This window comes from Lactuca sativa, chromosome 8 (genome assembly GCF_002870075.4).
Source record: "Lactuca sativa cultivar Salinas chromosome 8, Lsat_Salinas_v11, whole genome shotgun sequence".
Lineage (NCBI taxonomy): Eukaryota > Viridiplantae > Streptophyta > Magnoliopsida > Asterales > Asteraceae > Lactuca > Lactuca sativa.
Window position 1 is genome coordinate 17,173,108 of NC_056630.2, and position 27,718 is coordinate 17,200,825.

At 32.8% G+C, this 27,718-nt stretch overlaps 3 protein-coding genes across 3 annotated transcripts; all 3 read left to right on the forward strand.

Annotated features, from left to right (window-relative positions):
- Positions 1–1,647: 1,647 nt before the first annotated feature.
- On the forward strand, positions 1,648–6,044 carry LOC111919772 (sister chromatid cohesion 1 protein 1). Its single transcript, XM_023915364.3, has 20 exons — positions 1,648–1,700; positions 1,876–1,944; positions 2,042–2,100; positions 2,179–2,223; positions 2,319–2,338; positions 2,422–2,498; positions 2,584–2,704; positions 2,800–2,875; positions 2,955–3,033; positions 3,130–3,248; positions 3,318–3,382; positions 3,464–3,640; positions 3,847–4,009; positions 4,181–4,263; positions 4,353–4,548; positions 4,916–4,982; positions 5,064–5,194; positions 5,264–5,366; positions 5,465–5,577; positions 5,792–6,044. Exons 1-20 carry the CDS (start codon positions 1,648–1,650, stop codon positions 5,872–5,874), a joined length of 1,899 nt encoding a protein of 632 aa, XP_023771132.1. The 3' UTR covers positions 5,875–6,044.
- Positions 6,045–7,419: 1,375 nt separating this feature from the next.
- On the forward strand, positions 7,420–11,307 carry LOC111919696 (uncharacterized). The gene is made up of 4 exons (XM_023915274.3): positions 7,420–8,020; positions 8,328–8,813; positions 9,736–10,239; positions 10,849–11,307. Exons 1-4 carry the CDS (start codon positions 7,520–7,522, stop codon positions 10,930–10,932), a joined length of 1,575 nt encoding a protein of 524 aa, XP_023771042.1. The 5' UTR covers positions 7,420–7,519; the 3' UTR covers positions 10,933–11,307.
- Positions 11,308–16,134: 4,827 nt separating this feature from the next.
- Positions 16,135–16,910, forward strand: LOC111919697 (LOB domain-containing protein 21). The gene has a single exon (XM_023915275.3). The coding sequence runs from the start codon at positions 16,190–16,192 to the stop codon at positions 16,673–16,675; it is 486 nt and encodes a 161-aa protein (XP_023771043.1). The 5' UTR covers positions 16,135–16,189; the 3' UTR covers positions 16,676–16,910.
- The last annotated feature ends 10,808 nt before the right edge of the window (positions 16,911–27,718 follow it).

The following is a 27,718-nucleotide window of genomic DNA, read 5'->3' on the forward strand; positions in this document are numbered from 1 at the left end:
TGAAATATCATTATTTTTTGCTAAAATATCTTTATTTTTTTGTTGAAGTATCATTATTTTTTGCTGAAATATCATAAATTTTTGCTGAAATGTCATACATTATTAAAATTTAAGTATTAAAAAACTATTTTCGGTTTATAAAATCAGTTTATTTTAATTTTTTAATATCTACAGCAGCATACAAATGTTAAAAAAAGGCATGCTTCTTATTACAGTCTTGAGTTGTTTGATCCACATTTTCTATTGCAGAGGTGATCCGCAGATTTCATGAATTTTTGCTTCAAAAAAAACAAACAAGACCTAAATCTTCCTTTATTATGACCACCTCGTAACCTTAGCTTTGATGCAAACTATCACGACCTTAGACGATTCTAAGTCAACTGTGCGGTACTTAGTGCTTCAACACCTTTTATTGGTTACTAATTTAGTCTAACCCGAATAGTGAGCTAAAAGAAACAACAGGATAAGACCGAAAGCACACAAGAGAGAGTTAGGGGAATATAGAAACATGTATTGCACTAGAGAGAAGCTTACAAATGTTTGTATGGTTTGGCCAAATAAAGGCCTCACATATTTAGACACCTCCTCATCCTCAATGGACGATAAAGATTATTTCGATCTAACGACTACAGTTGTGTATCTAAGAGTGTTCTATATAAAGATTAAGAAATTTACTAGGCTCCAAACATCCAAACGCTTATAGGTAATTATATATAAGTATAGATCAAACTAAAAAATATGGAATAATCTGTAGCGGATGTGATGTAGACGTCTATGCCAACTTGGGTGTCAAGTAAACGCCTACCCGACAAAGCCTCTTTTTAGCAATCGGAAACATTTTGTTTATTTGCCTCACTCATATGTGATATTTAAAGAAAGCATTCAGCTCACCGGATATTAAATTTAAAAATACTTATGTTCATTATTGTTTAATGATAAAGAAAAACAAGATACATGATGAATAAAAATACACATCCATATAGATAACTTAGGAGGCAATGAATAAGAATAAGATATACTTAAAGTAATGTTTGTATTTCAAATAAATAATAAAATTATCAATTTATTGTTAATACTTTTGTTGATATACATTAACATTAAGACTTTTTTTTTACTTAGTCTTATACTTTTAAACATATTTATTATAAAAAAATAGAATTTAACGAATATACAACCATATTGTTATTTGTAACTTATTACTTATGGATGTCGAAAATTAATAAATCCAATAATTGTTAACATGTTTACGTGATCATCTTTCTCTTTCCTTCGTTTAGATAAATTACAATAGTAATAATAAGATGTAACAAGATAAATTAGAAAATTGGGCTATATATCGATGCACAACGTACCAACACTGGAAGCATACATTTAAGGGAAAGTACACGTGGCAGGTTAAACAGATGGGTAGCATGGAAAACTATGATGTGAACGGTAGCACTAGAATGGAACCACGACATTCTTTCCACATGCTTCCACCCTCCCGCCTAAAATCCGTTATTGCGATTGCACACTCTCACTCTCAAATCTCATTTGTATGTGAGAATTTCCTCTTCACACACACACAGACACACACAGATACATAAGCAAACGACCGCCATTAACAACTCTCTGTTCGTTTTCATCTCTGCAACCAACTCAGAGAAAATGTTTTACTCTCACCAGCTCCTTGCTCGCAAAGCTCCTCTCGGACAAATCTGGTATGGAATCGATAGTAATAATCCCCTACGTGTGTTTTCGATTAAGTGAAGCTTAATTTATTTTATTGATTCGAGGTTGAATGAACTTTTAGATTCTCATATTGGAGTAACTGCAGGGATTTGATTGAATCTCGTCATTAATTTTATTTCATTCTCGTTTTTTTGGTTTATTAAGGATGGCGGCAACAATGCATGCGAAAATCAATAGGAGGAAGCTCGACAAGCTTAACATCATCAACATCTGGTATTGATTCACTTCATTTTGTACCTAATTAATAGCATCAGTTATGTTTCGTTTTTTCAGTTCGCTTTAGTTGATGATCTCACTGATTGAATTGCAGTGAAGAAATTTTGAATCCATCAGTTCCAATGGCTCTCAGATTATCTGGAATTCTCATGGGTAAATTGGTTAAACAATTTATTCGACATTTTTGTTGTTGACATTGATTTTTCTCAAATTGCTTTTCGTAATTCTCAGGTGGAGTCGTTATTGTCTACGAGCGCAAAGTAAAACTTCTCTATGGTAATCTCTTCGATTTAATTCATTCATTGTTTGAATTATTTGTTGCTAGAAAATGCAATTGTTCTTAAACTCCAATTTTTTTTTTTTATTTACAGAGGATGTGACTCGTTTTCTGGTACACTCTCAATTCCGTTTGTCTACATTCCCGCTTTGCTTTTCCATGTACTTGATGAAAACTGAAAGATATGAATTACCCAGGTGGAAATCAATGAAGCATGGAAGGTTAAAACTGTTCGAGATCCTACCATACTTCCTAAGGGCAAGTCTCATGCCAAGTAAGTCGTAATTTCCGTTCACACATTGATGATTGCTTTTTTTAATCTCATAGTTTTGATTTCCATTTATTGTTACATTATGTAGATATGAAGATGTCACACTCCCTGATAACATACCCACAGACCTAGGAGAAATTGAGCAACCTCTTCAGTTTTCTAACTCAGAAACACAAAGAGAGTTTCATAGAAGTGCTTATACTGAAATGGTAATATGTCCAATAGAGTGATAAAAATGACCATCTCCCTTTATTCTATTCTGCATCAAAGTTCAAAAAACAGATTTATTCCTTTTTTTGTGCAGAAACTTGACAGTATAAATGAAGCCTACATCAGCCACAACCAGGGCAAGAAAGATATCCCTCAGGATCATCATCAAGGTCTTTTAACTTCATCAAAAATTATCACAGATTTTCAGATTTCTCAAACCTTTCCTGATAAATTTATATGTGATCTCAGCTAATATTGATGATATCACAATGTGTGACAAATTTGATTCACACCAGACTGAAGCAGGTCTCTTCAATCTTTTTGAGAGGTAGGTTACTAGGTTTTGATGCTAAGTGAACTTTCTACATAGAAAAAATGAGCATACCTTAATCGGTAAATTTAACTTTAACACTCTTATGAACAGGTTTGACATCGATGAGGACGAAGAAACACAAGTGAATTCAGCTTTCCATGATCATACTGACATACCAAATACTCTTATCCCCTCTCCACCTCCACAAGAAGAACCCCAAATTCAAAACCGTAAGTATCAGTTTATTGTCTCAATTGTAGTGATGTGTAAGAAAAGTTACTGACTTTTATGTTTTGTAGCTGATGAGATCCATGAGCAACACCCAGGAGAAGTTCCCAATCCCCAAGTTTCTGATGAAGATAAGGTAAAATATTCATTCAGTAATTCACTTCCACAATAACATTTAAACATATGAGTTGGTTTAAATGATAATTAAATGTTGTAGGCACAGTACAACAGTCCACACAACAGTCCACAGAGGCGAAAACCAACCAGAAGAACTACAAGAAGAGTCACAACTACTTTAATGGATCATGGACAAACTATAATTCCTGGACCAATGTATCAATTTTGGCTTCAGAATACTTCTGATATTGTCTCAAGAAGAGGACAGAAGAGAAAAGTATGTTTTTCATCCATGTACTTTTTTGTTCTTAACTGCAAATTGTGTAGAATAGGAACATACTTTACCCTTTCTACCAAGATGGGAAATGTACTTTATTTTTTGCCTTTAATAACAAATTATTTACCGATAATAACAATGTACTTACCACTATCATGTTCTTTTTTTTTTTAATAATTGACTGCTGCATCTAAATATCAATACAGCTCATGCGCAATAACACACACTCTGTAAAGATAGCCAGACTCATGGATCTACCACCAGTTTCTCTTGTTTGTGGCTTGGTTGGAAACAATGATATTTATTATCCTCTTCCAATATTAAAACTGTGGACAAAAAGCATTCAACCTTTGCATGATTCTCCTTCAGGTATGAACTCTCTATTAACATACTTCTAGCATGATGTTTTTGGAAAATTGCAGTGTGGGCCAGCTTAGGGGTTATTTGCAGAATAACCCTTATATAAAAGCATACTTATGATAATTTGTTAATTATTACAATGATAATAATGAATATAACAATTTCATCTATTGGATTTAGGGAACAACTCGCCACCTCATCCACCAGCACCATCATCATCATCACCCCCAGAAAGAAACAATTATCATGACCCAATAAGCCCTGTAAGCCTAATCATTTAACACTTTTCATTCATTTAATCAATAAATATATAATTAACATAAAATTTTTTATGATGAACATGAACCTTTAGCCTTTTGAAGATAACCATGGTGAAGTTGGATCTGGATCATTAGGGGTATCCATAGAGAATATAAGGGTAAATATTATGGATAACAATGAGGTGATGCCTCCTTCAATCCCCATGGAAAAGTCAACAACCAACCATGTCAACAGTGGAGTAAGTGTATCTGCGGTCAACAGGGGGACTGTTACACCGTCAAATTCAGGTATATTTATATAATGGACATTTTCTTTATAATTCGTAATTTTTTTTCCTATTAATACAGAATGAGGCATAAAAATGTTGTATACATAAACTATTTTTCTTTTCTGGACTAGATAAATAGTATGAAGGAAAGACTAAATGACCATTTTACTCTTTATATTCCATAAAACAAAATTTCACAAAATTAATCAAGTTTAACAATTTTCATCAACTTTAATGTCAAATGGGCAGATAGGTAAAATATTAGTGTATTAATACATTAAGCTAAGTCAAAAAAGAAACATCAAGGTATAGTGTATCTAGATTAAGTGCTTAACCCATTAATCTTATTATTATTATTATTATTATTATTATTATTTTAACAACAGGTGACGATGTTAGATCCATGCCAAGTGCAGAAATTGCAGCACATGGCTCAGATGTCAACTCTGGAAGGTGAGTGTGGTTTAAATTTAAGTAGAGTTAGAGATAGAGAGCCACAAGTCAAGTGTGAGGTTTGACGTTTGAGTTTTTCAGGTCAAACAAGAAGAGACTTTTCTCATCAACTAGACGAAGAAGTGGGAGTAACCTTGAACCAGTTGTAGAGGAGCTGTATGGGAATTACTCTGATCCAATTTTCAAGCTATCTGAACTATCAGAAAACCAAAATGGTACTATATAACTATTTTTAAAATGTCTCCTCACTATTTTTACACCTAATTAATCTGTTTAATTACTTTCATCAGATCTGGTGGTAGAAACTGGAACAGGACCAACACAAACACAAAAAGACCCCATACCTGATCAACCAGTGGAGCAGTTAACTGATTCTATCCGAATGTAATCAACACTATATATTATTATTATTATTATTATTATTATTTTTAATAGTATATAGATTAAATGAAAATATGTCTGTTTTTGATATGTGTATATAGGCAACTGAAGATGCATTTTGATGCACCGGGGTCTCCTCAAACGGAATCACTTAACCAGCTTGCATTGGGATTGAACAGGAAAGCAGCTGCTGGTTTATTTTATCAGACTTGTGGTATTTTAACTTTCTTCCTAATTATATATACTTTTTTTAAAATTATATATTTTTAAATATATATATATATATATATATATATATATATATATATATATATATATATATATATATATATATATATATATATATATATATATATATATATATATATATATATATATATATATATATATATATATATATATATATGAATTATGGAACATGCATACAGTTATGGCGACCCGTTGTTTCATAAGGGTGGAACAGAGAGTCGCTTATGGAGACATTCTAATTTCTAGGGGTGCCAAGATGTGAGAGATAGAATTAGAACGAGACTTGGAAGAATTTATGCAGTTGTTATGTTTCCTTTTATTATATATAGTTTAACAATATACTTTAAGTTGCACTAAAGATATAAAAAAATCCTTAGGATTAATTCTAGCTAGTTTATGAGGACTATATGTATCTGCAAAGAGATATGTGCTGCTTTTTAGAATATACTATATCTTTGCCCAGCTATTATAATGACCCTTTTGTAGTATATTTTTTTATTAGTTGACCTACTTAATTAGATAAATGTTTACATGTTCCTACCAAAAAATTATACCGTTGGCATGGGCTATATTCAACTTTATAAGTTATTAATAATACGAAATTTATGTACTGATATATTTTCTTTATGTTTTTAAATATACATTTTTATCTATAAAGAAATATATGCAACATGATCAATATTGCTTGAGTGAATCATATCCAATGTTGTAGATTGATTTAATAGTTTTAACCTTAAAATACATAGTCTATATTTTATACTCGCAAACAGATGTTTTAATTTAATCCACATTAATTATTAATGCTTATGGAAAATATATTTAACTTTTTCAAATGAACGGTCATAGACATGCTTTTTTGGCTTCGATATAAAATCAGTCATTTAATCATTTTATCACCGTATTAATAGAAAAAAAAAAGAACTGAAATTAACTTGATACTAAAAATCTTATAATAAAAATAACAAGATACACGAAAAAATGATTGTATATTGGGACACAGTTCAACAGACCTCCAAAAACATCCGTGGTTTTATATTGCATGATTACATTACTCTCTCTCTCTCTCTCTCTCTCTCTCTCTCTCTTAGTTTTGTGTTAGTTTCTTCCATAGATGTTAAAAAAAAATTATGCATGACCTGCAAGATTCTTTAGTAATTACGAGTGAAACTCTTTGATATTCTTGATCTTTTGCTCTAAAGTATTAGACCTTGTGTCAACCATAACAATTCGCATCAACAGACAAGTCAACCAACCTCGATTGAGGCCCGGGGGGTTTGAGTTTTCAAATTTACAAACTTTAAAATATGAGAATGTATCATGTTTCCTTTTTTTTTTTTAAAATCATTAACAAAAATTGTTGTGCTAACAAATCCAAAGATGAGGTAACCAATCTAAAATGTTAAGAAGGTAGTCGTAAATTTAAATCATTTGCACTATGAAATCGTTAGATTAAGTGATTAACACACACAAATAAAGTTATATTGTGTACTATAAAGTATTTGAAGACAACTATAATTTGTATTATATAAAAGAATCCTTTTCTTAGCTTGTTAGTTATTTGTTATAAAACCTAGATAAAGGCTGGCTGATTTATATGTTGTTATGTTACGTGTTAGTAAAAGAAGACGCAATGCCTTACACTTTAGATCAAAAAACCAGAAATGACTTTGTTTAATCGAAAATGGAGGTCTAAAATGTAGGATCCCTTTATTTGTAGGCCCACTTAGCCTAGTCCAATATCATTTTTAGGTTAGCCTAGCCCAGCGGCCCAAATTGGATGAAAACTGAAGGAGCAGCAAGGCACATCGATTGATCGCTGTGCCTTTGGCTTGGACGTCTAACCTCTCTCATCCCACCCAGCTTTGGACTGCATCAAACGAACAACACACAGAACAGCGAAATCGGAAATGGTGAAAGACGAAAATGAAAATCCAGTTTCAGAAGTAGATGAAGACGAGGAAGAATTATCAAATGGAGAGGACGAGGAAGAAGAAGATTTTGATGAGGATGAAGATGAGGAAGACGAGGAAGAAGAAGAACCACCAGTAACATCGGAATCTAGAATGCGAGCTGAAAGAGCAAGAATGGAAGGAGTCTTTCATCGGATTTCTTCTGAGAGAGTTCCATTGAGAGTCCATGATGTGGTGATCAAAGGAAACATGAAGACTAAAGAATCGTTAATCGAAGCTGAAATCGGAGCCCTAAAAACCGCCACGTCAGTCCAAGAGCTGCTTCAGGCGGCGACGATTGCGAATGCCAGGCTTCAAAAGCTCGATATATTTGATTCCGTAAACATCACGCTTGATTCAGGACCGTCTGAATTGCCTGGGACTTCTAATGTGATTGTTGAAGTTGTTGAGTCCAAAAACCCTCTCACTGGTGATATTGGCATTTTCACGAAGCCTGAGGTACTAGTTTCCGTTTATTTTCCGACTTTGCAGTTATATAATGTTACGGTGTTTGGAGTAATATATTGATCATTTTGTTGATGATAAGTGTTTTTGATTGCTATCTATGTTTATACAATCATTTACAGTTTACATCGTGTGACATTCAGTCATTTATGATGCTAATTTTGATCATCAAGGTTTTCAATATAGACTTAGTTTTGTAGGATGAAGTAATCGTTCATGAGGCCAAGGGCCAAGGGTTTTTTCTTCTGTTAAAGATGCATTTCATTTTTCATATAACATATTTCATCACTTGCTTCTGCAGGCTAGATCTTGGTCACTTGAAGGATCACTTAAACTCAAAAACTTATTTGGATATGGAGATTTGTGGGATGGTTCTTTATCTTATGGGTGGGACCAAACATCAGAAGCTAGTGTTGGCATCTCTTTGCCAAGATTCATGAGATTGTTCACTCCTGTTATGGCTCGAGTATCCCTTCTTTCTCAAGACTGGCTCAAATTCTCCTCTTATAAAGAGCAAGCACTCGGCCTATCTCTTGGTCTGCTTTCAACCAAGCACCATGATTTAGCATATAATCTTTCTTGGCGCACGTTGACTGACCCATCACAAATGGCTTCTGAGTCAATAAGAAGGCAACTTGGACACGGTTTACTATCACATTTGAAGTATACTTTTAAGATTGATAAGAGGAACTCACCTCTTAGACCCACTAGAGGGTTTGCTTTTGTTTCTTCTTCTCAACTTGGAGGCATTTTTCCTGATTATCGCAGCTTGCGTTTTGTACGCCAGGTATGTCCTCATCGTATTCCGAATTTTCAGTTGTTCTTGACTCGTTTTGCATGTGAAATAAGATGCTTTTACATATAATCAAGCTTCCCCGGCTTCATTCCCAGAACAAAAAAAATAGCTATAAGCTTAATGTTTGCAACATGTGTATGTGCTATATAGTATATACAATCCAATACAAAAGAGTCATACCTCATAAAGAGACATACCTGCCTGATGTCGAAAGGATTGTTAGGCCAAAATTAGGGCATTGTTATCCTATTGATTTTAGCTTTGAACTAATTCGTTACTTAGATGGAAACTTTGCATGTTCTAAGGGTCTGTTTGATGAGCTTTATTGGTTAAGCACTTAATATGGAAATCTGATACATTATTATTTTTTTCCATCCAACTCCTCTCACGTTAAAGTTGATGATTGTTAAAAATTGTTTGGTGGAATGTAAAGGTAAAATGATCATTTAGTCCCATTCACAGGTTAGGTTTATTCAGTCTAGAAAAGAAAAGAAAAGAAACGTGCATTATGTATACCACACTTATCCAAACGAACACATTACCCCATTCAGCCACCTTAATGAGAAAAGAAAAAGAAACAATCCCTAAGAATTATGATAGACAGGAAAAGCATAATTGGTGGCTACAACTTCTAGGTGATAAGCTTGTGAGTTAGTCCAACAAAAAGCAACTTAGTATCAACATCAGTCATCAACTGAGGAGTTTGAAATGTATGTTGGTGCTCTGAAATTGTAATAGAATTTGGAATGTTAGCTCACCCTAACCCCAAAGGCCAAAGTAGCTCCTGAAATATATTGATTATTATGACATCCTCATGATTTCACTTTAATCAATCATGTAACTCTACTTTGTCGTACTATATATTGTTAAACAAAATGAATAAACACATGGATTCTGATTTTTTTTTTAATAGGAATTTGATCTTCGATATGCTTTACCTTTGGGTTTTGCACGTGCTGCTCTCAACTTTGGAGTTGCTGGTGGTGTACTTTTCCCATGGGGAAGTGAATTCCTGAACACACCCACATCTTTACCTGATCGATTCTTCTTAGGTGGGAACTCCTCTCCCATTTGCTCATTGGGAGGGCCCACATCCTTATTGGGCTTCAAAACCAGGGGATTAGGCCCAAGTGAACCAAAACGCCAATTCAAAACAAACTCTGAAGATACAAATTCTGAAAGAGATTTTGTTGGGGGAGACCTTGCTGTTACTGGCTTTGCAGACCTTTCTTTTGATCTCCCTTTGAAGGTGTTGAGAGATTGTAATATTCATGCACATGCGTTTGCTTGTGCTGGAAGTCTAACCAAATTAACTGAAAATTCATTTCGTGACTTTTCCTTCCAAAAGTACCGTGACTCCTTCCGTAGCTCTGCGGGCTTTGGGCTTATTGTACCAACTAAATTGTTTCGCATGGAGGTTAGTCCCTTTTCAAGGCTGCCTACTTTCAAATTAGGGCATTTTTACTTTCTTTTTAACTTAATAAGCTTAATGGGTTAAACACTTGATTTGGACAACTAACCATAGTAGAATGGCTTAATGGGTTAAAGCCAAAAAAAAATAAAAATAACTGGCTTAATGTTTTAAATAACTAGCCCTTCTTTTTCCCTCTCACATTTTAAAATTGATTAATATTGTGAAGTTTGTTTGTTGGAATGCAAGGATAGAATGGTCATTTATTCTTTATTGGGTCTAGGCTCTAGAAGAGAAACAAAAGAAATAGGACCATCATCTATGTATATGTATGTATAACACTTTTTATCCTGACAGACTTTATCATCTATTCAGCTACTTTATCCATACATGACGTAATGGAGAAAAAAAAAAACAAAAGAAACAGGCTCTTACCTGAACCTGATTATAGATAAAGCTATAATTGGGTTGATTTTTTAAAGTAGGAAGAAATAAAAGTAGGGATGGGAATGGGAATGGGATGATATAATAAACAAAGGGATCAATGAAACTGCATTTCTTCTATCTTTTGTACGAGTATTACTATTAAAGTTGATTGTTTACTACTTTATTTAGGTGAACTACTGCTACATAGTGAGACAACATGAACATGATCGAGCAAAGACTGGTGTCCAATTTAGCTTTTCTTCACCATTATAGGATTCTCATCCTGGTTTCATCTCAAGTTCACAACAAACAAGCCATTAGCCGCTCCACCGCTGTGTCATGCGGTGAAGTGAAGGGTTCTTGTAATTTTGAAAAAAAAAAAAAACTACAGAAAATTAATAATCCATCTCAGTTATATGACAATTGACATGCTGCTTTGTTTGAATTGTTATATCTCATCTGTTGATGTTGTTAAGAATTTGTTTTGGAATTCGGAGATATGTGAGTGTGATTCTGGTTGTTTAGAAATTACGCGAAAGATAGTGAGTGAAGTTGGAATTATTGGGTATGTAATGTGTTGTTGTGTGATGCGATTCGATGTGCAGACGATTAATTTTGATTCAAAGGCAAGACAAGGCGTTTGATTGATTTGAGATCTTTGGGGGTGTGTGTGGTGTGGGCCCAGCTGTTTGATTGAGAGAGTATGAGCGCGTGAAAGACACTCATGAGTCATGGTATATGAATATGAGATTAAAAGGTGATCAAAGTGGGGACACAGCGATCTAACTGATTTGATATTAGCGGACCCTCACCCACCCACCCAGACCCACCCTCACCCTCTAGTGTTGTTCTTGGGTTTACTGTTTACCAAAAAAAAAAACAAGGTTTATTGGTTTATACCATCGCAAAACGGTTTTTGCACTCAATTTATTTCCTATTTATTTACTCATCTATCTACTATTTTAGCTGGAAATAAATTTGATAAACTGTGTTCTAATGAAAATATCCGTATGAAGATGCCGTTTTACAATTACAACAAGAACTTACATTTCTAATTGAAATTATTATCTTCTATTGAATTTAACTTGTGTAATATAAATTATGTTATTATTATTTTTTTAATACAATTTGTATTTTATTTTGTTATTATTAAATTAGAGAATAAATGATAGTTTTATATAATAATATAATAAAGGGCGAATTTCGTATAAAAAAACAAATAAATTTATTTTGGACATAATAAGAGTTAACAAAATTTAGTGAAGTGCTGTAAAATAATACTAATAATTTGTTGTAAAAATGTCATGCTTTTTTGCCAGAAGACGATGTTCTTTCATAGAACAGAATTGTTACTTTTTGTAAATAGGAACATTTTGAGAATTTCGCCAACATAAAGTATTTTTTGAGACATAAGAATATGCAAAACAAAAGTGGGTTTTAGACGAAACCAATGGGTTAGAGTCAAGGTAAAACTCATTTTTCGTGATTTTTTTTTGTTATACGTTATAATGGGTAGGATAATATGTAAAAACAAAAATGTTATTGTTGTATAACTCTCATTTTGTAAAAACAATAGGCTTCCATAGAAGCCAAGCATGAAATATTATGAAAGCCAAATACTTAATTGACTTTATTGAACCTAGTTTTTTTATACATTTAAAAGAAATATTCATATTAGTCAATTCATGATTTTTTTTATTTGGCAAAAAATAGATTTCTCTGTGAAAAAAAAATTTAAAAATTGTGGAAGATGATTGTATGGACTATTCAAATTTCAAAACGCAATTTCATAAAAGGTTTATTATACAATACTTTTAGACCAAATAAATATCACTTTTGTATAACCATCCCATTTTTTGTATTTTAGTGATTGACTATAAATAATCAATTAAACAAGACTTATTTATAAACATGAATAGCTTATAAACCAAAACTATTTGTGATTTATTTGTGAGATCAATGATGTGATGTGACTTGTTAATAACCGATTTAGATTGTTAATGGTTGTCGCCGGTCACCGTCGCCGTCACCGTGGCGTGATGATTAAATAGTTGCGAAATCAAATACGGGGCCGTTTCACATCCACCTCGAGAGTCGAGGCCCCAGCCCAAGTGGAGAGAGTAAAGCCCATTATCTCTGTCTTCTTTTTCTTCATTCCACCACTTCCCTTTGAAGTGACAATTTTCTTTTCCATTTTTCTAATTCTTCAATAAAATATATAACAACCATAAAACTTCTATTTACATTTATAGATTTTTATTTCATAAGAAAACATGTGGTCGTGATTATGCACTTGATCTTATCAAGACTTAAGAGTTTTGTCGTATGATTGATGATTTTTTATTATGCTTTTCTTATTTATTTTTTTTATAATGAATTTATGCGTCTAGGATTTGAAATCTTTGTTCCTTTATTGTGGCTTTCATTATTATAATTTAGACACATTCAATGTTTTTGCACACTTTGAAAAAACAAGTATATGGTAGGCTCTTGAAAAGGATGTAGAATAATGCTGAAACTAGTCAAAAGAATTATACTCAATTTTTCAATTTGCTGTCTTTATTATATCATAAATGATTTGAAATTTTTGTTACAAATTTATGATTAACCGTTCCGTTGTTTCGAATATTATAGCTATATGTCATCTCATATGATGGCAAGGACTAGAAATGAACTTGTGTTACGCTACATCCTTGTTGAGATTTGATATAATCACTTTTGGTGACATGGTTTCCATTTTTGTTAATAAAAAGAAAATGATTTCAAGTCTAAGATATTCAACCTATAATCAACTCTTGATTTCTAACTACCATGTTTGAAAAAACGCATATCATCCTCCTCATATTCAGAAAAAATATATTATTTGTTAACTATCGATTTTATCCAAAATTATGATAAAAACCTATAAACCGGTATTATTTAAGTGATCTGGTCGATGACATGAGTGGTTCATGTAATCCCTTGGCCTCTTATAAGATATCAATAGGTAAAACTCAATAAAAATATTATGCGGGTGATTATCGAGTTCTTAACTCATGATATCTTATAAGATATCAAAGAGATGACTTTGACCACTCATGTCATCACTCATATCACATCGAATTGTTACATCATTTAAATGAAACAAATTAATAGATGGTTGTTCAAAATTTGGATAAAACAAATAAATAAAAAACATTATATCTTTTCTTAACAAGAAAATAATATGAGTTTTTTTTTTTCATATATAAATATATCACTTCAACGTCACATCATCTTTTATTGTGATCTCTTTCACTTCGGTCTCACCTATGAAATAGACATCCATCATTTCCTCACATTTTTTAATTTTACTTTTAGTACAAACAAAAAATTTATTTACCAAAATAAATATAAATTTTTAATAAAAATAAATATAATTTGTTTATAAAAATAAATACAAAAATAATTGTATTCATACTTATTTGCTGTTTTTTTTTTCTTTTTGGACATGCATTATTTGATTCATGATTAATTGTAAAATAAATATAATTTTTTGTTCTTATATTTATCATAACAAGTTTATTTTTTCTTTTATATATATCATGTGAGATTAAAAGATAAAAATACCTGGGATGTTGTGTTATTGATGTTACCAAAATGAGTTTAGATCGAGTTGTATTATACAAACGTATGAATAAATAAAATAAGAGAATGAGTGATGTTGAATCTTGCTATAGATGAGACAAAATCTATGGTGATACGGTGAGGGGGTGGTGTTCATCATATGCCCGTAGTTCCACAACAAGCTCAATACCTTACATACTACGATTGGATATACACACTATAGTCTAATAAATTGTGTTATATATATATATATATATATATATATATATATATATATATATATATATATATATAGTTTGCCTGAATAAAAACAACCCTTTATATAAATCAATTACTATCGATATATTTTCACTATCATTGTGAAAAAGTAATAAATGTTAAAGCTTGTGTAACACCCATTTATTTTGTCACAATGCCATATAGGTGATACATCAGTATTTACCATAAAGTGTGGTTTCATGTCACACTCTAAGAGTGGTGTCACACTCATTTTTTTTAAATAATTAAAAAAATTTAGTTTTAATTAAAAATAAAATATTTCATTAAATAAAAACAAAAACTCATTACATATTTACATTGCATTAGTTGAAAAAAGATAACATCACATTAAAAAATATTCTAAAAACTTAGAAAAAAATAGAAATTAAAAAAAAATAAAATAAAAAATAAAAAAAAAACAAATGAACTCCATGAAATCGTCCAATTGTAAGGTTTGAGAGGTTTAAATAAGAATGGTTAAAGGTTAAAAAGGAAAAAAAAAAATTAAAACCGTTCAACGGTCAAATTGGTTTGGAAAATGGAGAAAGAAGTGTGGCCATGAGGTATGGTAGTACGACCTCCACGGCACCCAGACTGTGATGGATGGACGGTGTTCGTGATGATATAGCAGGAAGACTACGATCTCCACCGTAGCCGGTCCCTTAAGTCTAATTGTTTAACGGTATGTTTTAATGTTTTGATTGATTAAGATCTAAATAAGTATAATTAATGCTTTAATAGTTTATAATAAAAAGGTTGACATGATCCTAGAGTTGAAAAGGCCCATCCACTTTTCGGTTTCGGTTAATGAGGTAATACTTGCTTAAAAAAGTTTAAACCACTATGTCCCACCACTTTAGATTGTTGATTTGATTATGACAAACAATTATACATATGAACCTAAAAGCAAACAAAATTATTCAAACCACCTCATCATACATTCAGCATAAATCCAAGGACCATTTTTGTGACTCGCACTATTTTCTAACATACACCTTGTTAATTATATGCTGCGTAGTTCGTATATTTAGTTCTACAAACAACACATGTTATTTGATAAACTAATATTTTATATAATAATAAATATCTTTATTAAACTAAAATGTATATTTGTTTTGTAAGGAAAAAGATACGAAGATGGTAGTGGTAGTGGTTTTGTTGGGTCCATCAAGTGAATGTAGGTTCCAAAGCAATGCTTGTGTAGGTTTACTTGTTGTGGATGTATTTAACTTTATGTGTTGAGGGGTTTCTTCTTTGGTTGAAATCTCTTTTCTTCAATCAATTCAAATATCACGATGTGAATCTACTTTTATTTTTTTATGATGAACAACTATCATGACCTATCTAATCTTATGAGGCCACAATTGTCTCATCCACTCCTTTGTGGAGATGAACCATCATATGTCCCCCTTTAACTCCATCATTCACTAATGCTCTTAAGAAAGAAAATCCATCTTAATAGATTAATTTGGTTTTCATTTCATAAATATGATTCAATTTTAAAAACTAGAAAAAAGTTATTTATATCATGTTAATTCTTTTTATACAAAAACTAATAAAATGATTGATGACTCATTAAAGCAACACTAAATATTTCTTGGGTGGGGAGGGTACACTAGATAAAAGCCCCTTCCCATCAAACGCTATATATTTGCAAGAAAGGGGAAGCTAAAGAAAAGACAATCCCATGAGAGGCCAAGAGCCACGTTCAACATCTTCTTGTGCGGCTTGCAAGTTCATGAAAAGGAGGTGCACCCCTCATTGTCTCTTTGCACCTTATTTTCGAGCCGATGAGCCCAACAAGTTTGCCAAGGTTCACAAGGTCTTCGGTGCAAGCAATGTCACCAAGATCCTAAATGAGGTCCCCGAACCACAACGACATGATGCGGTCAATTCCTTGGTGTTTGAGGCCGAGGAGCGGCTCAAGGACCCGGTGTATGGATGCATTGGCGCGATAGCGTCTTTACAGGATAAGATGTTCCAGTTGCAACATGATCTAGCTGTGGCTAAAGCCCGACTAGCTCGATGCTCATCCAAAACATCTTATGCTTCTTGCTCGACTACATCACCATTCTTGATGTTGGATGGTGACTTTGGTATGTCCTCTTTCGGTGATTTCACAATGGATCAAGGTGGGCTAACAAGTGACTTTCACCAACACCCTTTTCCATGACAGGACGTTGTTAATTTAGAGACGGCGTGATCTACTAGAACTAGAACTTGCAAATTAAGGACTTCTTACGAGACTAATATTTCGGTTCGTCAGTTGTCTTTATCTTTTTATCGGTTTGGATTCAGCATAATAGTTCAAATCCTATGTGAATTCGAAGCAACTGATTTAGGTATTGATGGGTTTTGCTGTAATTATTGATCTTGAAAAAATGCTACAAAGAGATGCTTATTCTTCTTGCTTTTGTGCCCTCCTTTTCTTGTGCTTTGCAAACGCAATTGTGCTCCTCTATGCATAAAGCAACCAACATTTTGGCATGCTTGAATGCAACCATTACTTTTCAAAATTTGTATCAATAATCATTTTCAAAAATTATGATATACGTTCTCTCCTTTCCCAATTATTAATTTTATTTTTTTATTGGGATTAAATAGTTTTTAATTTGTATTTTTGTTTTTTTTTAATTATTCCTGATGTTAGACTATTTATTTTAGAAATTAGGAGGGATCACAAATGGATTGTTGACATAATTAACGTCCTCGTATCTTTTTTCAACCAACTCATAAAAGTGTACTTGATATGAAGGAATAAAGATGAACTTAAATATATAGAAATTGAAATCACCTAAACCCAAGAAGCCAGAAGGGGATGAGTTTCATTTCAATTCCTGTTTTTCGTTCTTATTTTTACGTTTGCCCCTTTTGTTCTGCTCGATCATTCGTCTTCATTCCATCCTTGTGTAGTTGTTGCTATCTTCTTATTTATTGTTTGAAGTTAATTATATAGTATATATCATTGAAAACTATTTCAACTTTTTGAGTTTTAATTAAAACATAAAGTATAATTTTTGTTGAAAATAATACTTTTAATAGTTTCATAATTTTCTATGACACCTTTATTTAATTATATCTTAAATAAATTTTAAATGTAAAATAAAGAGTTAATTACATAACTTGTCCCATGCTCTCCCAAATCCTACAAATTTAGTCCACGAGACAGAGTTGTTACATTTTGGTCCATATTTCGTAGTTTTATTTCACATTTAGTCTCTGCCTGTAACAAACTTTGAAAGATTATGTTACCTTTCCTCATGTGTAAAGCACATAAGGGCAATTTAGTCGTTTCCTCCGTATCTCTCCTAATAACTTATTTTATTTTCTTTTTTGCCGACTTCATCTTCTTCCTTCTTGTCAATCTCCCTTCTAGCGTTTCACTTACGATGACAACTCTTGCATACATCTTTCTATTAGTGTTGTGATATGTCGGAGATGGTTGAATTGAGATCGAGGGTGAGAGTCATGCTGGTTCCTTCTCCTGATATCACAGTACAAAAGAGAAAGATGATCGGGAGGGATTCCCACGAAGAAACTCTGACGATCAAGTTAGAATGGATTCTGAGAGAAGAAAGGGTAAATCTGTGGAAAAAGAGTTACGTCACCCTCCTCATGAAGAAGAAGGGTCCTTTTATACCTGGTTGTGAGGCGCGTGCCTCCTAACTGATTCTGTTGAGCCTTCCCTCGTGAGACGCGACGTGGCGGATCCGTATTGAACGATCCCCCGTCACACCTTTTTGCCTCGTCACCTCATTGGCTAGAGGGGAATCTTCGATATTATGATGATTGTGGCTGTCGTCGGATGGACAAGTGGAAGTCTCGGATTGGTCTCACGTTTGTCGGGGTGTTATTTCTAGGAGAAGAGGGCAAGGCACAGTTCTGCCCCTTAACCGCCATACCCGTGACTCCGCATTGGCGAAGTCCCGGACTTGGCCTTAGACTGGATACGACCAGATTCCAACCAGGCCAAGCTTGGTGTTAGTTTGACTTCTCCTTTTTTGACATTTCCCCTGAGGGATACGTTAACAATTAGCATTTGACTTTTGCACACGCGCATAAAATTTCTTACAATCTGAGTCTGAAAACTTATACTTCACGGTTAGTTAAGTTTTGTTATTGTTTGGTTAACAATTTTGAGTGAAAATCAAATTGATAGTTTTTCGGTTATATACGAAGCATTGCAACATTTCATGAAAAGTTGCAATTGTTGAGAATTGGTGCTACAAATTCACGGGTTCTGACTTCATTTACATTTAATTGTTTTTCTCTCTTCTTAAAATCATCACAAAAATGTTCAAATTCATGTTTGTAGGATCGTTGCTTACAAATCTTAAACGTCAAGTACATTTTGGGAGGAAGTTAATCTTGATCTCATCAAACTATCAACGACCTGTTGAGGGCTAATATTACTTAAGGATAACGATCTTATTACACCCTCAATTTATTACATAAGTAGTTTCCTTTATGTTTTTATGCTCTAGCTCTAACAAATATCTTGTCGTTTCTTAGATATTGTAACGCCCGCAACTTCAAGATAGACAATTAAGATATAATAAGTGAGAAGTAATATAATTTGAACCCTCGAATAGGGAAATCTTTAGTCTCGTGCGTCGCAGACTACTTCATATAAGTCTTTTAAGGAATTTATCGACAAACGATAAAATGACATTTTTATAGAAGGTTATTTAGGATAAATGATCCTAACCAAAGGTATTGTAACACCCGGATCATGGAGGTATTGAATTTCTTGAAATTTTAGCTTGGAGGAAAACATAAAGTTGGGAGAGTCGCAAGAGGAGGAGGTGGAAGAATTGAAGAAGCATGGTGTCCAGTTTCACCATTCCCCGGAAAAGGGAATACTTTTTCATCTTTATCAGAATGTGGAATATCATCTTTAGAAGAACAAGGAAAAACATTTCCAGAAGAACGAGGAAGACCATTTATGTCTTCATTAAGACATCTAAAGTAGGAGAATAGTGAATTCAAGTTAGTTGTTTTTAATCCTTAGTTATTAACCCATAAATTAAATTATGGCTAGGATCCATATTTTCGATTCGACCTTTGAAGAGGGATGTCGTAATCAAATTTGAATCTATTTTAGGTAGGTAGAGTCATCTCACCAATTTCAATTTCATGAAACTCCTAGATCTTTGAGATTCATTGAATCTTATCAAGGACATGTTTAATCTCGATTATTCTCTTACCAATTGTAATTGGATGCCGAGGATCATAATTAAGATGTGAATAATCATGCAAACCCGCTCAAACACCCTCGATCGATTTATAATCTCTCAATGATGTGCTGGTTAACCACACATGCTCCATCAATAATTATAAACACGAGTTGTTTCATCATTTCACCTTTATAGTCTCAAATTAGTGTGTCCGTTAACCACACACGCTCCCCTAACGAATCAAAAAGAAACGATGTGCGTTTTCATGGATTATCATATAATTTCACATTTTCCTAAAATAGCTAGAGTGCGATTTATAAAAGGTTTAGTTACTTTGTAGTATCATACTTTTAGAGGTTATGTCCTATAAAACCCGTTTGGCTAACAACCCTCCACCATACAAAAAACGGTGTGTGAGAGTGGACACTCATTCAATGGTCATTTATAGGTCGTTATCCTTATCCCCCCTTAGAGTATGGCTTCGTGAATGAGGCATACTAATGATTTGACTAACTTGTTTTATACGTAGAATATAGTAAACTTTTAATCATATATAGTATAAGGTGTATTTTAAATCATTTCAAAATACGAGGTTTAAATATTAATTATCTAAATTATTTTATAATTAATTAATCAATTTAAACATATAATGGATTTATATTTATCGTTTAACTACATTACAATTAAATTAATTATTAAATTTATAAGGGATAGTTCAATTTAATTTAACTAATTAAAAATTATCAAATAAGGTATCTCCTATTATTTAGGATTTATTTATCACACAAGACATTCAAAATCCGGAATCAGACAAAATTAATATAGGATAATTACCAAAAACAACACCATAAATCTGATTAAGAAGATAATTATCGAAAATCTGGAAAAATACCATTCTCACGTCGTGACAGATACATGGCATGTCGTAAGATCAATGTTTTACGAAAAACGGGTTTAGTTCGATTCAACTTATGTGCAATCAATGTTTGACAAGCCTAAACTCTGATACCATTGTTGGGTTTTATAGAAAACAAAGTGTACAATGCGAAAAAACAATTAACATTAATATGGTACATGCATCCTATAAAAGATCTATGTCATACACCTTGATAGCAACATACAATGAACAACTAAACCTAGCATAACCCTAGTGTAATTCGAAATTACCAAGTATAGAGTTACATACCTTTTGTTTTGTTGTAGTAAACAAATCACTTCGATCTCATTGTATTGTAGGTCTTGGAAAGCTTAGCACCAAAAGAATGTTGTCTCTAATGGCTCACACTCAAACTCTATAACTAAAAGACAAGAGGAGAGAGGAAGGAGGAGATTTTCGGCCATAGAATCTTCCAAGGAAGGGTATGCACGAAATTAGACCTCCTTAAGGTCCTATTTATATTGTGGATGAGACAAGGAAAACCCTAGATTTGAATAATAAAATAATAATATTTTATTTGTTCAAATATGGTATCCTTATCAACATTATGAATACTCCAGAAACTCTAAAATCCTTCCCAATTTCGTTCACCACCTATATAGGTTCTAGAGTTTTCCTTCCTTGCTTAACAATGAAAAATTACAATTCAACCATTTGACCTTTAATTAATTTCAGTTAATCCAGAATTAATTTCAGATTAATTCTGATTAATAATTAACTAATTCCTATTGATTTCACATTAATTTATTAATCATATAAATTAACAAACCAATTACTTACCAACTGATTTCATATTAATTTATTAATCACATAATAAATTAACAAACAAATTATCCATTTCTAATTAATATATTAATCATATAATATATTAACAAATCATCTATTACAATTTATTAATCATATAATAAACTAATAAATACATCATCTCTCTCTAAATGTCATTCTTATAAAGTTCTAGTTATGAGGGCAACCCAAAAAGGACGTTGTTTCTAATTACAAGAATATATCAATTTAGTTATTGGCTTAGACGCCTTAATCCAACACGAAGATGTTATGTGATAGATGAAATATTATAAGATGAGTTTTATATGATTATTATAGTGTATGTATTTTCATGATTATAATACAATGGGTAGTAAAGGGTAACGGGGGATGAAAATGATAAGATGTCATAGTATGATGAGAGATAAGTTGCCATAGTATGATGAGAGATGAAAATGATGATAGGATGTCACTACTTTAATAATACTATTGTAATAACGATGTAGGAACTAGTATTATTGTTCTAATGATGTAGGAACTGGTACTATTGTATTAACGATGTAGGAACTAGAACTATTGTATTAACGATGTAGTCATCTATCATAATATAGATGGCAACCACAATATTTACAATGATGGTCCTTAAGATAGGTCTCTATAGATGAATAAAGAAGATAATGAGAATGAGTAATTGGGTTAATTGTTTGATATGAAATAGATAATTAAACAAATTAACTATATTATTGTGGGTTGAAAACCCTATGTACTTATCAGGTTTTCTAACCTGGCCCAATCAGTAACTTTGTATCACATGTAACAGTACAAAGGTACATGGATAATGATGTTCAGACCTAATGAGAGACTTGAGGAAATACAGGCATAGTATAAAAGATATTGTTATGTCTGTAATGACTACGTTTATGCTTATGCTTCTTGTATCAGATATGACATCCCAAGTTTTAATAATCAAATGAAAAACATTTCTTAGGAAATACTTTTATAAGACAAATTCCGCATTTACAAATGAATACTATGTTTTAAATAAGCATAAAGAAATTGTCTTTTCGAGCCGTGAAAATGGGGATGTGAAATTATCTTAATTAAAAATCGTCTGTAGTTATTTGCTTTAGTTTAAAAGTTTTTAGTAATTAATTTAAGTTAATTTGAACTTGCAAAATCAGATAAAACCTCAAGTTTAGTTGTTTTTCTTAGTTTAACTTATAGTATTTAATTTATTAATTAAAATATTGTTTCCTATGCTATTATTCAACTAGGTACACTGCTTATTTGCGTTTTAGCTCGTTAAGTTTTGTTTGGTTTATAAATTAATATATATATACATATATATATATATATATATATATATATATATATATATATATATATATATATATATATGTTTAGGAAATATGTGGTTGTTATGTACCTAAGTTTATATGTAGAACCCTACGAAATATGTAGTTTTGATCTATATATAAAAAACTAATCATGATATCTCACTTACTGTTCTTCCTTAATCACGTGACTTGCTACATTACCAATCACATTTATGTTTTTTTTCTTCATTGTGTCTAAGAACTTAAAGCACTAACAATCATGACCATTTAATCAACCCTACTAAATTTTAAATTAAAACCAATAGAATAAAAGATAAAAGAGAACATGCAATAACTCAATCAATGATTTATACCTAAGCTTAGGTAAATAATAGCCGCACATTCACTTTTCCATATATATATATATATATATATATGTATATATATATATAGGCTTAGGTTATTCTATTTAAACTAATTATTGTACATCTATCATATGCTATGAGAATAACTAAGAAAATAAGTTGTTTAGCAATGCGAATAAGTTCATCCTTACAAGAATATCGTCATTTTCATGCATTCTCGTTAATTATTATTATTTTTTGTTCTCACACATCGGTTTTCACTCATTTTCATTCTGACAGAATACGACCCAATAAAACATTCTGACAGAAATGAGAATAATAATAATAAGTGTATAATAACCTTATAGACAATTTAATTAGTGAGAATGTGTATTAATGAGAATAGTTATATATGTAAGATTGAACGTATTTCTATTATCAAACAACATATTTTCTTTATCATTCTCATAACATACAATACATGTAAAATAATTAGTTAGAATACTTGAACCTAACTCTCTCTCTCTCTCTCTCTCTCTCTATATATATATATATATATATATATATATATATATATATATATATATATATATATATATATATATATATATATATATATATATATATCATACAACAAGTTTTTGGCTTCATTATCAGGGAACGACTTATTTTAGTTTTAATTTAATTGTTATTAGTTAATCGATCCTTTTTATGGGGGTAAAAACCGCAAAAAAAAATGTTTAATCAAAGTTCACAACGTGATGGTTCTATCGCCACGACATGAAAACTGGTCGTTTTCTGTTTTATGTTTATTTTCGTTTTTGTTCGTTTTTACATGTTTTCTTTGTTTTGTTTCAGCAGTTCATGACCAGGGGATCATCTTTAAGATTGTGACACCCTTTGAAGACCTGGAATCCGAGTTACACAAGAAAAAAGATAAAAAGGAAGGCGAATCTAGTAGCAGCTTCAAATCAAACGAGGTAGCAACTTTTGAAAAAACTCCCGACGAGAAAGGAACAAGGTATGAACTAGAAACCGAGAGTGATTCAGAAAAGGAATTCAAAATCGAACCCGACAACACGATGGTAGTGTGACATCCCAATATCACGGTCAGAAAAGACTAACTTAATTTATGCTTTTAAAATAATTTTCAGAGTAATCCTTTGATTTAAAAGAGTTGTGAAATTTATTCCCAAAACAAAATATGATAAATAAAATTTATCAAAGCATTCCTTAAGGAAATCTATTTTCATATATAACAAAACGTGCGATGTCATGTTCCGATACAGACCAAAAGCATAAACGGCACATTATAAGTCTTACAACGGTTATTTACAACTACAAGCCTATAAACAAAATAACTTGATGATTCATCCAACTTATGCTCTCGCGCCACTACCTGTAATACAAATAAAACTGAGTGGTTCAGGCTTGGGAGCCTGGTGAGAATATATGGTTTTCAACCCACAATAAATAATTATATTTAATTTCACCAACCAACAATAACCCGATTACCCATTCCCGTTATCCTCACTTTACGTCCCTAAAACAACAACTATCACAAGGGACCTAGTCTAAGGATTTTCATCAGGATGGACATTACTGCAAAGGGGTTTCCTCAACAATAGATATCCTAAAGGCAACCATGAGAGCGATAGAGTACACTGATGAACACATCATTCACAACACCTACAGGTTATAAACATGTCAGCGTTCCACTGGACTGTCTAGAAAGAGTCTGTGGTCGTCATCCATACTCCGCTAGATGACTAGATCAACAACAACATCAAGGCCTTTTATCATTTTTATTTCATCACATGTCAACTATTTACCCATGTTTTACCCAACATTTTTGTAGATATATATATATATATATATATATATATATATATATATATATATATATATATATATATATATATATATATATATATATAACATTCATACACAACTTAGAACCTGTATAATATATTCATTCAATACTTATTCCAAATAACAAATAATATATAAACACATAGCACGTATTTTATAGAGAAATAATTCATATCTATGTGTTAGAAGAAAGAAACTACACACTCGCTTGATAAGACGATGCTCGGACAGCACTACGACTCTTAAAATAATAATCTTTGATGAAACCGGGATATCTTCCAAAATCCGGGCTTCTTGCGAGCAGAGTTTCGGCTCGACAACTCTATTTCTTGGGATCTTCGGGGCTTTGGGACTTGCTTCGGGTGTCGGGGTTGATACCGAGGCTTCGAGGGTATTTCTCGCAAAGTAGAAGAAAGAAAAAGGGGGTGAAGAAGTGGAAATTAGCAAAGAAAATCGGCAGCCCTTAAGTTCTATTTATAGGGTGCTGAGCATCCGATCACGCTGAGCGTAATCTCAGAGTACGCGGGGCGTACTCCCTCGTCGACATGTACATCGGGCGTACGCCTAGTACGCTGGGCGTACTGGGTGGATTAGATCGGATGCGTCACGGCTTCGGACCCGAGGCACTCGAGTGGTGGAGTAGGGCGATGTGGCCCAACCCAGACCATGAACCATGAGTACGCTGGGCGTACTCCGCGTTTCAAAACTTCTAAAATTTGTATCTTTCGCATACGAGCTCCGTTTTTTACGTATTTATATCCACGTGTAGGTGAGACTATGCTCTATAACTTTTATTTAGACTCCGTCGTCTAATTTTGACTTTATTTTTATTATATTACTTTTAGTAGGCCGGGACAGAAAAACTCTGTTAGAAATTCATAACTTCTTCATCTGACGTCCGTTTCCGTCTGTCTTTTTACCGTTAGACTATTATCGACGAGATCTTCGATTCTCGTTTAGATTGTTTCGGCTAGAAATCACTGGATCTCATATTCGAACTTTGGGCTGCATACTGCTATGTCGAAACTTAGAAAATTCATAACTTCCTCATACGAAGTCAGATTTGGACGCTCTTTTTATGTATTCTCTCGGTTTAACGTATTCTACGACTTTCTTTTAGATCACTAAGGCTAAATATCGCTCTATTGTAAATTCACTATTTACTTCACACAGTGTCGTATCGGTTCTGTCGCGAAACTTCGACAGGTCATAACGTTCGTTATAACTCAGATTTCAGTATTATTTATAATTTCGGAATCCTCGTCAAGACCACTACAACTTCCTTCATAGATATCAAGCTTATCTAATATTTTATTATTACGCTTATTCTTGTTATTAATTCATTTAAGTCACACAATTAAGCATAAAACACATAATACTCAAATAATACATTCTTATTATTTCAAAACGAGTTACAAAGGTAAACCTAGACTTTTACACCAACATTAATGTATAGCCTAAAAATACGGGCGTTACAATTCTCTCCTCCTTAGGATGATTCCGTCCCCGGAATCACACATCGACAAACAAATGTGGATAGCGACTCATCATGTCACTCTCCGTTTCCCAGGTGAGATTTGGCCCATTCGCATGTTTCCATCGGACAAGCACTAATTTGACCATCTTGCGTCGCAACTTCTTAGTTTTATGGTCAACGATTGCCTCTAGTTCTTCAATTAACATTTTGTTCTCATCAATTCTTAACTCATAAATTGGAATTATATCGAGAACTTCTCCTGTGAACTTCCTCAAATAACACACATAGAAAGTGTTATGAATTTCATTCAGTTCTTCAGGTAATTCTAGCTTGTAACCTTGATTCCCAATCCTCTGAAGAACCTTAAACGATCCAATAAATCTTGGACTTAACTTTCCCCTTTTACCAAATCTTATAAGTCCCTTCCACGGTGAGACTTTAAGCAAAACCGAATCCCCAACTCCAAATGTCATCGGTCTGCGCTTTATGTCAGCATAGCTCTTTTGACGAACCTGAGCCGCTAACATTCTCTCCCTAATTATTTTCAGCTTTTCAGCAGTCTAATGGACTATCTCAGGTCCCATAAAATACTTTTCCTCAGCCTCAAGCCAACAAGACGGCGTACGGAAATTTTGTCCGTAAAAAGCTTGATAAGGTGCCATCTTAATGCTCGAGTGGAAACTATTATTGTAGGAAAATTCTACCAAAGGTAAATGTTCATCCCAGTTACCTTGGAATTCCATGGTATATGCTATCAGCATATCTTCAAGCGTTTGTATCATCCTTTCGCTCTGACCATCAGTCTGTGGATGGTAATCTGTACTCAAACACAACTTGGTACCCAATTCCTCTTGTAGACTTCTCCAAAACCTTGAGGTGAAACGGCTATCACGATCCGACACAATCGTTAATGGAACACCGTGAAGCCTCACAATTTCCTTCATATAAGAATTTGCAAGCTTATCCATAGACCATTTCTCGTTGGCTGCTATGAAGTGCGCACTCTTAGTGAAGCGATCAACGACCACCCAAATCATGTCGTGACCGTTCTTTGTTTTGGGCAGTTTAGTGACAAAATCCATAGCAATGTCTTCCCATTTACCCATATCTGTAGGCAAAGGTTCTAAACTTCCATAGGGTTTATGATGTTGTGCCTTAACTCTTGCACAGGTCACACACTCGGCCACATACTTTACAATATCAAGCTTCATCGTCGACCACCAGTAGTAGGGTTTTAGGTCCCTATACATTTTAGTGCTGCCAGGATGAATTGAGTACATTGTTTTGTGAGCTTCTTCCATCATAAGATCTCTTACTCCTCCTGACTTAGG